The sequence below is a fragment of the Sorex araneus genome, chromosome X (genome assembly GCF_027595985.1).
Source record: "Sorex araneus isolate mSorAra2 chromosome X, mSorAra2.pri, whole genome shotgun sequence".
NCBI lineage: Eukaryota > Metazoa > Chordata > Mammalia > Eulipotyphla > Soricidae > Sorex > Sorex araneus.
The window spans coordinates 261,723,565-261,737,196 of NC_073313.1; the positions used below are offsets into that span (position 1 = coordinate 261,723,565).

The 13,632-nt window shown below is 41.3% G+C and overlaps 1 protein-coding gene across 1 annotated transcript in view; it reads left to right on the forward strand.

The window, feature by feature from the left end:
* Positions 1 to 11,401, forward strand: part of DAW1 (dynein assembly factor with WD repeats 1) — a 58,262-nt gene extending 46,861 nt beyond the window's left edge. Inside the window, exons 11-13 of the mRNA XM_055123065.1 lie at positions 4,769 to 4,845; positions 6,165 to 6,327; positions 11,300 to 11,401. Of these exons, the coding sequence (XP_054979040.1) occupies positions 4,769 to 4,845; positions 6,165 to 6,327; positions 11,300 to 11,334 (275 nt within the window). The 3' untranslated portion in view covers positions 11,335 to 11,401. The remainder of the gene's footprint in view (positions 1 to 4,768; positions 4,846 to 6,164; positions 6,328 to 11,299) is intronic.
* The last annotated feature ends 2,231 nt before the right edge of the window (positions 11,402 to 13,632 follow it).

Genomic DNA, 13,632 nt, shown 5'->3' on the forward strand with positions numbered 1-13,632 from the left:
TAAGTTTATTGCTCCACTTGATGATTATTTTGTTAAATATATATTTTTTCTTAACAAAAATTTTTAAGTTCTTGATTATGTATGAATTTTATTCTTTCTAACCACAGTCATTTCCACTGTGGATTATTTAATTAGTACCTATTTTTAAATGTTACACTTGGTCTTTATTACTTCCTTAATCACTGTCTATGACATCACACTGTATATTATCATCTCTCAGGGTCAAACCCCCAAGTAATAATCAGGGAGATTAGGGGCTGCATTCAGTCATACCTGCCAGTCATACTGTGGTTCAGTGCTAGGGTCCGTGGGGTGTGATGCTATTCATGACCTTTGGCGCTGGGGACCACCAGCTCCCTCAGCTCTGTTTAGAGTCCTCCAGTTCCACCACGGCTACCCAGGCAGTACTCAAGGGCTCCCAGAGCTGCCCCAGCAATGCTTGGGTGCTTCTAGGTCCACTTTTAGTGATACTCTGGAGGCCATGTGGCACTGAGATCAAAACCAGTTGTGTACATGCAAGGCAAGCACCCTAACTCCTATATGCTCTCCTTGGCTCTTCTACCATCCTTTCCTGAGTATTCTTTAGAAAGTTACCCTCAGTCTGCACCACCTCCAGGTACGAGTGAATCTACCTTGCCTGCGTGTCATATTCATGTTGACTTTCAGCTGCTATACTATGTATGATTAATCATTCTGATGATTTTGTATTTGTGTGAAGTCAGTGTCATCTCAGGTAAACAATGCGTAGTTCCACACTGTATGCAATCCATATGAAGAGCATGCATCTCCGTAGATTTGTCCATCACTTCTTTTGGAACCATGGATCATGCTAAGCCATCTCTCAGGTCCCTAGATTAATCTCACCCGATGTTACATCATGTCTGTATATGTTACATCACTTCTGATAGTCACCAACAGCTCCACAATGATCATATGTGTCACTTCTATCTGTGTCACTCCTGTGTATGCATATCATGCTGTACCATGGCTGTGTTGGTCTGACATAACCTACATATGGTGTCAAAATTGTTTTCCTCTGTCAAACACTATAGAGTATGACAGTACACAAGTCTGCGTAACTCCCATATGACCATCTGTGATTGTACATTATTTATTAATAAATTCCTTAGTAGTCATCTATGAAATTCTGGATCAAAAAGTGGAGTATTTAAAGGTTAAATAATTTGTGTTGGAACATTTTATGCCTGAAACTTAATAACAAACTAACTTTGTAACTATTTCATGATGATTAAAAATCATTAAACATAGAGTTCATTTTTTCAGAAATGCATAGCTTAATATTTGCTTGTACGCCTGCCACAGAGGCAGACAGGGAGTGGGGGTGGGGGGTGATGGGAGGGAACCTGGGGACACTGGTGCTGGAAATGTACACTGGTAGAGGGATGGGTGTTGGAATACTCTATGACTGAAATTCAATCATGAACAGCTTTGTAAGGGTCTATCTCACAGTGATTCAATTTAAAAAGTTTAAAAAAATAAAAATATTTGCTTGTATTTGTTCTTTATGAACACCATATTTTGAAATAGTGATCAGTTATAAAATTTTTCCAGTCATTCATACTAATTGCACAGGCTATATTTTTCTCATTGCTTCCCTTTTCAAAAATCACATTAGCATGCTTGTTGTTACTCACCAAAGCTTCTCACAGTGTTCCTTTGATCAAAAAGGCAACTTCTTTTTATATCTGGTAATAGAATATCCTCACCCTAGAGCACTTTATTTATTTTAAATTTTTTATGCTGCTTAAGTCTATATAATGGCTTGTTTGATGGAGAAGAGAATATCAGTTTAGGTTAGACTTTCTCATTATAGCAAAGGAGCTTTTTATTTAAAAAGTTATTGCTTTTTCGTCTCTCTTACAGATCTGGACTTTAAGCAATCATGCTTTAAGTGTAATTAATTTTTCCTTCTCATTTTAAATAAAATTGTTATAGAAAATCTGTTCAACAAATATTCATTGAGTATATATGTTGCATTGGAATTAATTTAGGAACATAAAATTTATAAGTTAATCAAAAGAAAGAGGAATCCATAACTTGTGGAACTATATTATGGATGAAAAATATCACATATGTGTTTCAGATAAACTGTTAGATTACATATAATATTACATGTTGGTTAGTGCTCTAGGGGAAAAAAATATCAGAATCAAGTGATCTGGACTCATTAGAATGAGAACAAATGCAAGCTCAATTCCTGTAAATAATTTTATTTTTATTTATTATTTATTATATTTGAGATAACATGATTATAGTATGTCTAATATTAATATATTTGATATACAAATATTTTAAATGCTCTTAATGTTTCCAAGTATATAATTTAGTCTCTATAGAATGTAATTTGCAGTAAGAAAAATACTTCCTTAAAAGCTAGATTTTTTTTTCCTGAAAATTTTACTACTGCAGTTTTTCTTTCTGTGCTGATGTATTCCTTAATATTTTTTTGCTTTGTTTTGTCTTGGGGTCATGCCCTTTAGTGGTTAGGATTTAGTCCTGACCCTGGGCTCAAAAATTACACCTGACAAGGCTTGGGGACTTTAGGGGGTGCTAGGAATAGAACGTGAGTTGGCTGCATGCAAGGCAAGCACCCTGCCTGCTATATTATCTCTCCAGCCCCTTAATTTTAAGGAAACATTACATTACACTCTACATTTGTTAATTACTTCTTTACTTTGAGCATGACACTGGGCAATGAGAATATAAAGGAAAAAACAATCATTAGGTCTTTCTCTTGAAAAGTATTTTCTATTGCTGCTTATTGAGTAATTCCCACTGTTCCCTCTTAGGCATACCTCTCACACCTTACGAACTGACCTTATTAAGTTGCTAACTTATATATAATATATGAAAGATTGACTTGCTGATTATTTCATAACCGGTCTATCAAAATTTTTTTTAAGTTCTCTTTAATTTTTTTTTTTATGGAGCTGGAGAGATAGTATAGCACTTGCCTTGCATGTTCAATCCTCAGCATCACATATGGTTCCCTGAGACCTGCAAGGACTAATCCCTGAGCTCACTAGATGTTGCACCTCAAACATAACAAAATATACATATTTTTATTTTTTTATGGATCCTTGCTCTCTTTTTTCTATCTTGGAACCTATTTTGTCCTCTGATAAGCTCAGCAATCGAAAAGCACTTCTTTCCTCCTTGTTTCTCCCAGTCAGGCCAACTTGCATGCTCCAGGATCTCAGTGGGAGACCCAGGCATGTGTGCAAATTCTTTGCAAGAGGAACTGAGTAATAAGAAGAACTTCAGGTTCTTCTTATTACCAATAATACGTAATTATCAGTAATATATCAATAAATAATAAAATAAGTAAATAAGTAAATAATAATATAAGTAATATAAGTAATTATCAGTAATATTGCTGATAAGGTGCCCCTGATAAAAAAAAATGCATATCAGAGAGTCCTGCCTAAGGACCCGCACGCACAGCTCATGGATCCTGAAAATATAACAGCCATATTTTGCATGACTCACTGGGGTTAGTTCACTGCAGTGTCGTCATAGTGTCAAGGAATATTAGGGAAGACAGAGACAGTTGCTACAGATGCTACAAGACTGAACTAGGAGGTGAATGAGTTGCTTTCAGTGAGGCCACTGACAAAGATCCTTCCAAAGAGCCCCAAGAGAGACCATCTTCCTTAAGCATTTAAGGAAGAGTCCCCGGCATTACATGCTCAGGGTACAGGGTCAATTCTTCCAAGAAGCCCAGAGAGCTTCTGCAGCCTGAAGAGTCAGTGAGTGGAACACCGTGAACGGGCCAGGTCATCGGGAGCATGCCCACTGAGCTCTGATGGGGAAGGATGCGTCCCAGGATGGAGCTCAGGGAGAGTTTGATTTGGGAAGAGTTCAATTAACGGTGACTTCCTGATGATAAAACTGGTACAAATAGCTTCAATTATAAGGTGGCATTTATATCAGTCTATTTTTCTATTTACATCTTTTCGACTCCACCATTCTTCCTGCACTAACATAGGTTTCAGAGATCTGAGCCCTACGAAAACAGGATGAGGAGGCTATGAGGGTCTCCCAAAGGGGAATCGAAACGGCTATGCTTGGAGTATCACGTTTTGCTCATGTGAGAGAAGGAATCCAGAGTTTCGACCTCCATCGATGATGGAGTCAGGGACACTGTCTTTTTTTGCCAAGGTGTCAAAGATCAGATGGGCTGGACACGTAATGCAATTAGGAGACAACCACTGGACTAGACCTGTTACCGAATGAATTCCACCAGACATCAAAAGTCCGTCCTCGTGGTGGCCCACCTATGAGATGGTCAGACTTCTTCGTCAAGACCCTGAATGAATGGTTTGAGGCTCTTTGTGTTCCTGACTCGAGTAGACACCATTGGGTTACATTAGCACATGACAGAGAGGAGTGGAGACATTACTGGTGATCGCTCGAACAGATCGATGAACAATGAGATGACAAATGATACAAGTGATTTTTTATTTATACTTTACTATCTAAAACTATAGGATGAAAGGTAGAAGTTGTAAAATATCTTTGTACATATTAAATCATTACCTTTTAGCTTTCCAAGTCAAATTCTTCATTCTCTCCCCTCAATAGGCTAATAAAATTGATTTCTCCTTCCACCCCTGATCATAGCAACTAGTTCTTCCTTTGGGCAAATTGAGCACAGAGGTTATATGTCAGAGAATCATGTTTATGATTTGGTTCATAGTTCTTGATTGTATATAAATGTGTACATGTCCTTACTCTTCTCAAAAAGGAACAGCAAGAGTTTTCTGTGCAACCACAAGAAAATGCATTACCAAACTGGAGGGCCATGAAAGTGAAATCTCAAAGGTGAGTTGATTCTAACTAAGAAGCTTACTTAGTCTCACAAATGCAATTAACAAAAAAAGTTAGTACATGTGGGTTAATGAAAATGAAGTACTAAGGTTTGTTTCAGTTATCTCATGCCTAGTAATCAGTTACCTAAGGACTTTGTTTTTAAGAGTTGTCTGCATCATATATGATTTTTTAAAGCTTCCAAAAAGTATGAAGTGCTATTCTCCTCAACCATCAGCAAAATATTATTTAGCTAAAATTACTTAATAAAAGTTCTTTTCCTGGTTCTAGTTTATTTTACTATATATATGTGTGTGTGATATATATTAGAGCCCAGCAAGCTACCGAGAGTATCCTGCCTGCACAGGCAGAGCCTGGCAAGCCACCCATGGCATATTCGATATGCCCAAAACAGTACTGATAGGTTTCATTCCCCTGACCCTGAAAGAGCCTCCAGTCATTGGGAAAGACGGATAAGGAGATGCTGCTAAAATCTTAGGGCTGGGAAGAATAGAGATGTTACTGTTGCCTGCTCGAGTAAATTGATGAACAATGGGATGACAGTGATACAGTGGTAGTTTATTGTACACACACACACACACACACACACACACACACACACCCCTAAAACAACCAGTACAATGCCTCAAGTTCTACAAATGAGATGCAAATGAGCTGTAGTCAGTTTAAAACATTTAACCCATTAGTGCCGATCCTGATTTTCTTATCGTGACTGAAATTCCTTCTATAAGAAGGGCTACCCAACTCAGCCTTTATACAAGGCAATAAGGATATTTAAAAATAATAATAGAACTATGCTACCATCCAGGGCTTCCCATCTATTCCCAAACACAAAGACATTCATTTGAAAGGAAATATGTGTGCCTATGTTCATCGCTGTGCTTAGAACAACACCCAAGATATGGAAACAACCCAACTTGTATGAATGGATCAAGTTGTGGTATAGAGGGCCAGAACGATAGTATAGTGGGTAGGACCTTTCATACAGCTGACCCGGTTTGATCCCCAGCATCCCATATGCTCCCCCTCACACTCCTGGGATGCCGAGAGTAATTCCTGAGTTCCAAGTGAGGGGTGACCCCTGAGCAACAGTGGGTGTGACCCAAAAAGCCAAAAACAGAATTTTGTGGTATTTATACACAATGGAATGCTATGCAGCTTTAAGTATTGTGAACCACAGACTCACATCAATCATTTTTTTGAAAGAAAAAAATACCTGAGTGGGGAGATAACAAGTTCTGGGCAATGCCCCTGTTTGTTGATTTAAGACATATCAAGAATGATGCCCTTTTCTGTGTATTCCTTTTTGCCAGATTTCTTTCAATCCCCAAGGGAACCGGCTGCTCACTGGCAGCGCTGACAAAACGGCGAGGCTCTGGGATGCTCACACGGGGCAGTGTGTCCAGGTTCTCGAGGGACACACGGACGAGATCTTCTCGTGTGCCTTCAACTACAAAGGCGACATCATCATCACAGGTAGGAGGGGCGCAAACGCTCTACGCCCAGTTGGCATTTCACATGGGCAGTTGCCAAGCTGAAGATCAAATGGGCCCGCCCCTTCCGCTTCCTGTCTCCATGGTCCCAGACTCACCCCTTCCCCTCTGTCGCCATGGTCCCAGGCTCACCCCTCCCCCTCCGTCGCCATGGTCCCAGCCTCACCTTGATGCCTCCATATTGGATTTTAGTTGTAGAGCTGAACCTCAGAAGCGAGCTCTCTACTCCTACTGGCAGGTCTTGTCAATTGTGAACTTTTGTGTGTTTGGTGCCCTTGTTTACAGAGGATGCAATTCTCCCAGGGGTCAAGGCAACATCCATTAAATGGTTAATATTAAGGTGATGGCAAGAAGGTCAGATCTAGGGCAAACATAAACCCAGATTCCCCACAATTGAGCTTGTAGGTCTGGTTTTGTTGTTGCTATTGTTGTTGTTGTTTGTTTGTTTGTTTTAGATGTCCTTTTCTCCTTGGATTGTCCCTAAAGAACACATTAATATTTGAGTAAAAGGATGCATGTGGGCGGTTTGTCAACCATTGACAATTTACTTCGGACTAATCCCATTGGCAGTGTTTTATTTTTAGCTGTGTTTCACTGCTAAAGGAGAAGGAGCTAATTTTGGTTGAGGACAGGGGAGGGAATGACAAAAATATGATTATACTAGAACAGCACCGGTAATAGTAACAGTCAAGATAATCCGAGGCCCCTGTGGGGACTCAGGCAGGGGATTGGCAGCCACTGTGTAGCCAAGGTGCCCAGTGCTCGGTAAAGCCACCCTAAGATTGTTCACCTCTTCGGGATTCCCACTGTGTTTGAGAGCATTGACAGCAGCTTCCCGAGTCCTGAAGGGTTAAGTGTTACCTACTCCAGGCTGATTTTCTCTCATGGCTGATTAGTCCTTGTTATTTTGGGGCTGCTGAGATTAACTTCCCTTGCCCTAAAGTACCTGCACTCTCTCCTTAATTATGACTTCTAAAATTAAAGATTACTTCCCTGGGGTATAGAGTTTTTAAGCATTTACTAATATGTACAAATTTCTCAAATGATACTCCTCAAACGATTAGCTGTGTGTCTGAATGTGAGCCCCTGTGAGGTGAAGGGGGGCGTGCCTATTGCAAAGTTGTGGCCAATGAAAGGTGGCAGAAGACCCCCCCCCCAGCCCTGCCTTCTAGAGCTCAGGTGAAACCACCACTGCAATACTTCCCCCCTCAACTAGTCTTCATAGAGGACCGTGCAGAACTTAGGGGATGAACATCGCTTGTCTGGGTTCCTTCTGCATACTAATTTAGTATATCCCCAAATACCAAGGTGCTAACTGCAATACTTCTCCCCTCAGCTAGTCTTCACAGAGGACCCTGAAAAACTTCACTGTATCACTGCATCACTGTCATCCCGTTGTTGATCAATTAATTTACTCGAGCGGGCACCAAAATGTCTCTATTCGTCCCAGCCCTGAGATTTTAGCAGCCCCTCCTTACTCGTCTTTCCCAACGATTGGAGGCTCTTTCAGGGTTAAGGAAATGAGACCTGTTATTGTTACTGTTTTTGGCATATTGAATACACCACGGGGAGCTTGCCGGGCTCTTCCGTGCAGGCGGGATACTCTCGGTAGCTTGCTGGGCTCTCTGAGAGGGGTGGAGAATGTATATCAGAGAATATAAACAAGTTAAACAAGTTCATTAAAACCAAACAACCAAACACGTGTGCTGCTTTAGGCACATCGGTGGACTAGACTGTAAGAGGTAGCAGGGCAGCTTTGTGCCGAGCTTCCCTTTCGGAGCTTTGCTTTGTGTCCTCCACCCAGACCTTTCATTTTCCCGTAGTTTGGCAGTCTCACCCAAAACTTCCCCTGGCGCCAAGTAATCCCATCACCGGCCAAGATCCAGACTATATAAAACAGAGCTCTCTGAAGTACTTGTCGTACTGTAGCACTAGCTTAGCACTGTTGTCCTGTTCATTGATTTGCTCGAGTGGGCACCAGTAACATCTCCATTGGAAGACTTCTTGTTACTGTTTTTGGCATATCGAATATGCCAGGGGGAGCTTGCCAGGCTCTGCCGTGTGGGCAGGATACTCTCGGTAGCTTGCCGGGCTCTGTGAGAGGGGCGGAGTGTAAAAAACTAAAGCTCACCGACGGGCATGTGCACATGTGCATTTGAGGGGTCTCTGGGCGGCTCTGTCTCACCGCCTGCGTTTGGTGCTCTGGAACCGCCGTGTATTGGGCTGGATCGGGATGGCTGTTGGCCAAGGACAGGCAAAGGAAGAACGAGGACCAAGCTGGTTTCTGATTAGTTACCGTTTATTCAATCTTCCATCTTTCTCATCTCCCGCACTCCCAGCTCCCTCCTCTCTCTCAATCTACAACAGCCTCTCCCTTCTCTAGTCTCTCCTCCTTGTCTCTCCCACCTTGCCCTCTAGGCTACACCCAGCCAGGTAGCAAAATCAACATAAGAAAGCCCTTCCTGAGGGCAGGGCATTCCAAAGCCCTTCCTGACTCTTAAGGTTTTTTTTCCCTTCCTTAGTCCAAACACTTATTAACATGTTAATACTAGTTATTTTCATATGGACATAGCAAGAGATACATTGAGGTTTGCAAGGCAGCTGTCCTGGCAACATCTTGCCACAGACTCACACTACAGTACTCAGGCCAGATTAATCATTCCTCACCCTAGCAGGGTCCAAATCTAGTTATCACTGTTTGGATCATGACAGCATTTGTCCATGATCAAGCCCTTAACTTATAGTTAAGCATTAGGCACTTTGGCCAGGCCCATCTCGATGCCAGGGTAGCACACAACTCACCGCTTGCCCTGGGTTCGTCTTGTCCCTCGTCGGGACCTTGCTTTTGGGGGTGCTAGGAAGTAAGGGCAGCTGAGGTTTAGGTTGAGAGAACAGAGGTTCAGGAGGAAAATATCATGTAGAGTCAAATGACTCCCAGGTTACAAAAGCATAGCATTTGCTAAGTCTTCCTGTGTCCATACAAAAAGGACGTGGCTCTAATGAATAAACTATGCAATGGACTCAAGGAGAAGAGAAAAACAATATTTACAAGTCAACAGAACACTAAGAAAGAAGCTACAAATAAGCAAAGAGGAATGGGAGCACTGTAACGGGAGTAACCCAATAAACCTAAGCTACCTGAGGCTATGTTATCCTATAGCGGAGGAATCAAACCCGTGTCAGCGGCATGCAAGGCAAATGCCCTACCTGCTGTGCTATCACTCCACTTCCAGGCAACAGCTCCCACCAGTCTTACCCCTCCCGTAGAAGTTGACAGGAACAAAAGGGGGAGAGGAATGTCAAAGACCACCCACTGCTCTCAGCCCTGCCCCCCTGGCCACATCCTAGCAAGGACCCTTCTTTAGGGAGAAGCCCTGTAGATGCCAAAGGAACAAAGGGAGTGTGCCTGTGCGCATACGCTGTCCAGCCCAGGTGCTGCTGTACCCAGGTGTTGCTGCCTAGCGCATGTGGCACCTGCACCACCCCTGAGACGGGACTTTCCTACATCCATACCAGATGCAGGGATGTTCCTGGGGCTCTCCCCGCCTCTGGAGAAGCCAGCGTTCTCTCTTCAACTTTACTCTCTCTTTCCCTCCCTCCCCTTCCTCAGAAACCTCCAGTAAAATCTGTTTTTCTTTCAAAAGGAAGAAACAAAGACATATAATGCAATTCAGTAGATCCAGAACCAAAAAGGGGACTGCCACTCTCTGAACATGGGGCAACTTCCTTTCCTTATCTCCTCACGAGCGCCCTGCAAGCCCCGTATTCCATCCCTTTAAATGTGTTTCTCCCACACTAAGCACCACGCTTAGGGGAGAAATATTGTTAGCCTGGGCTCCTCTTGCATATTAATCTAGTGCATCCCAAATTCCAAGGTGCTAAATGCAGCCAATATGGATGATGGAGGTTGGCTGGAATGAACATGCATCTTTTATCTCACCCTCAGCAGAGGAATCGCTTCCCCCCCCCCAAGTGCCCTCATTACTTGGGGAACATCTTGTTACCAACTTAGTGAAAATTTTTGAGAGGTTGGGAGTGGGATTCCAAACTGAAAGCACAGTGGGAAGCAGGACCGTTTTATCTTCAAAAAGAGGAGATATCTCATGCGGGCTTGTGCATCTTTTATGGACGTTCACAATCTGCATAGCTGCCACACTGCTTATACTGATGCTGAGTGCCGGTCCCCACAGTGTAAAAGGTCAGTCACTCACCACTCAGCACAGCTGTGGATGCAATGTAAACTTCTGGGGAGGAGTTTACCCAGGGTGCTTTTATTTATTTTTATTTATTTATTGCTTTGGGGTCACACCCAGCGATATTCAGGAATTACTCCTGGTGGTGCATGGGGGACCATATGGGATGCCGGGGAATTAACCAGGGTCAGCCACATGCAAGGCAAACGCTCTACAAACACTGTACTATTGCTTTGCCGTGCTCCCACCCACCGACCCACCCAGGCTGCTTTTAAAGGGAGGGTAGCATTGTGAGGCCAAGGTTGTCTATCAGGAGGACAGATTACATATTTAAATTGGTGGTGAGAAAAATTGATGCATATTTTTAAGTGTTTCAGAGTAGAAAGTACTCTTCTCTGGAGCTCATTCTCTTCTTGTAAACCTGATATCCCAGATCCGTTTGTCCCCATCTGGTGGCCATAGTTAAGGGAATCAATCACCAATGGGATAGCGAAGTGTACATTTATCAGGCTTTCTCTAATTCTAAGAATCCATGAATCTCCTTGGCAGAAGACAGGAAATTACACAATTGAGAATTGACAGGAGTCCTATTCCTACCCCTACAGTTTCCAGGCCCCAAATGCCTTTGTTTGCTCATTGACTGAAAACGGGGCCTGACATTCCAGTGCATTTACCATGATGATAGTTGACCTTGATGCAGAAAATGTCAAGTAGTAGAAAGGGAGAGTAAAATCCCAGTGACATGTGGAATTTGTGTCGTAGGCAGCAAGGATAATACCTGCAGAATATGGCGCTGAGTGAAGAAGACCCGTCCTTCACACGCCTGGCAGCCAACCGTGGTGATCATCAAGAGAACAAGAAGACTCTGTCAGGATTCCGTACATCTTTCTCTCGTTTTCCAGAAGGAAATTATCCTTAGCTGACAGATATGACCATTAAAACTGATGAAGTTCTCTCACTCCTGGATAGTATTTTGTGAAGATACAAGCAAGCAATCTACCATTTTCTAGTTGTCTCTTAATCTTGTTTTTTGTTTATTTGTTTGCTTATTTTAATTTGGGGGCTTTTATTGTTTTGTTTGGGGGTCATACCTGATGGTGCTCAGGGCTTACTTCTAGCTCTCTGCTTAAGGTTTACTCCTGGCTCTGTGCTCAGGACTTACTCTTGGCTTTGTGCTCAGGGATTACTCTTGGCTCTTGCCCAGGGCTTATTTCTGGCACAGTGCTCATGGCTTACTCCTGGTTCAGTGCTCAGGGATAACTCTTGGCTCTGTGCTCAAGGAACACTCCCTGTGGACTTGGGTAACCCTATGTAGTACCCGTTGAACTCTTTTCAGTCTCATGCAAGTCAAGTACCCTGTTGCCTGTAGTATTTCTCCAGCCAGAGGAATTTCTTAATTTTTGTGAAAAAAATATATGCATATGTATTACCATGTGTCAGTATATCATGGACTGTATTAATTTTCTTTCCCACAAGTAGTGTACAGCATTCACTTTTCTCTGTATCTGTCTTTATTAGACATTACTTGTGGATGAATTCACTCTTTTTCTTAACAATTAGAGTAGAAAACCTTTTCCAAACATTGTATGCACTAAGTGAAAAGTTAAACATAATAGTCTTTGGAAACACAAATTGGCCAGAAGCTCAGATTTTTATTATTCAGACTTACCGGGAAAAATCAGATGCAGTTCTGATTTAGAAACCCTACTGAGTGAAATTGGTGATGCAAGCTGTGCATTCTCAGAAGTTTCCCTGACCGATAACAGTAGACCCCTACTCATGATTACTGTGATTTGATCTCTCAAGTGAATGGTGTTGGAATCACATTTCCTAAGCCAAAAAATCTTGAGAGTTTATTTGTTTATTTTAATTTTGGGGCTTTTATTGTCTTGTGCTGGGGTCACACCTAATGGTGCTCAGGGCTTACTTTTGGCTCTGTGTTTAGGGCTGACTCCTGGCTCTGTGCTCCAGACTTATTCTTGGCTTTGTGCTCAGAGCACAAAATAGATGCGATGACAAAGGCATGACTGTATACAGTACAAGGCAAGGTTGCCCTTATATTGAATGCTCATTTAATTGCTTAGAAATTTTTCTGATGTTAATCGATACATAGAAAATTAGATAACTGTAAAAGAAAAGTTTATAGTTTAGAGAAAAGATTTCACAGTCAACAAAAACTGCATATTTGATAAATTGAGTCAATTTTGTTAAATGAAATTGATGTTTTAACAAGTATAATTAAGTAATAATACATAGTTTTATATTCACATAAGTCATTTTTATTATTTTTTGTCATTTCAAGACATTCAGTTTTAAAATAGTTTGGTATAATCAAGGTAGTTTTTAGCCAAGAGGAGATTTTTTATTTGCCTTATGACTAAGATAGATTTTGCTATTTTTGTTTCATATTAAAATAATTTTGTCACACTTAAATATGGGTAAGGTCAAGCTTGCATGGTAAGTTTACTGCAGAAAGATTTTCTTCTTACATCCACTTTGGGAAGAAGTCCATGATCCCAATTTGATTAGATTATGACTTGTTATCACATCATCCCTGGTTATTATAGCTTACTATCTGCTACTTGGAAAGGTTGATTATTTTTGAATTTTAAAATATGCATGTATTATATTTTTGAAATAACAAACTCAATACATTCAGCACAATGACCTTTTTTCATAAAAGGCAACCTCATTAAAATCATTAGTGAGAAGAGTGACCGTCTTTTATACTTACACGTGTTTTTATCATTGATTTACAGTATTATGGGATTTCAGAGATTTAGCCTCACTCTAGTATATGTATTTGACACTCACTACATTCCCCAATTTCTGTGCCATTTCATTGTCAAAAAGACTTTTCTCTCATTTTCTTAGTCCTCAACCTCTTGTCTCTGGTAACCATTGCTAGTTTTGTTGGCTTGCAATGGTTTGTTTGTTTTAGCTCTTCATATTCCAGACAAGAGTGAAACTATCCAGTAGTTTTCTTTTACGTTTTTGATTATTTTTTGAATATAATGACTTTAAGACCTGTATATTTGGCCCCATATGGTACAAATACATCTTTGTAATGGCATAGTAGTATTCCACTGAGTTCA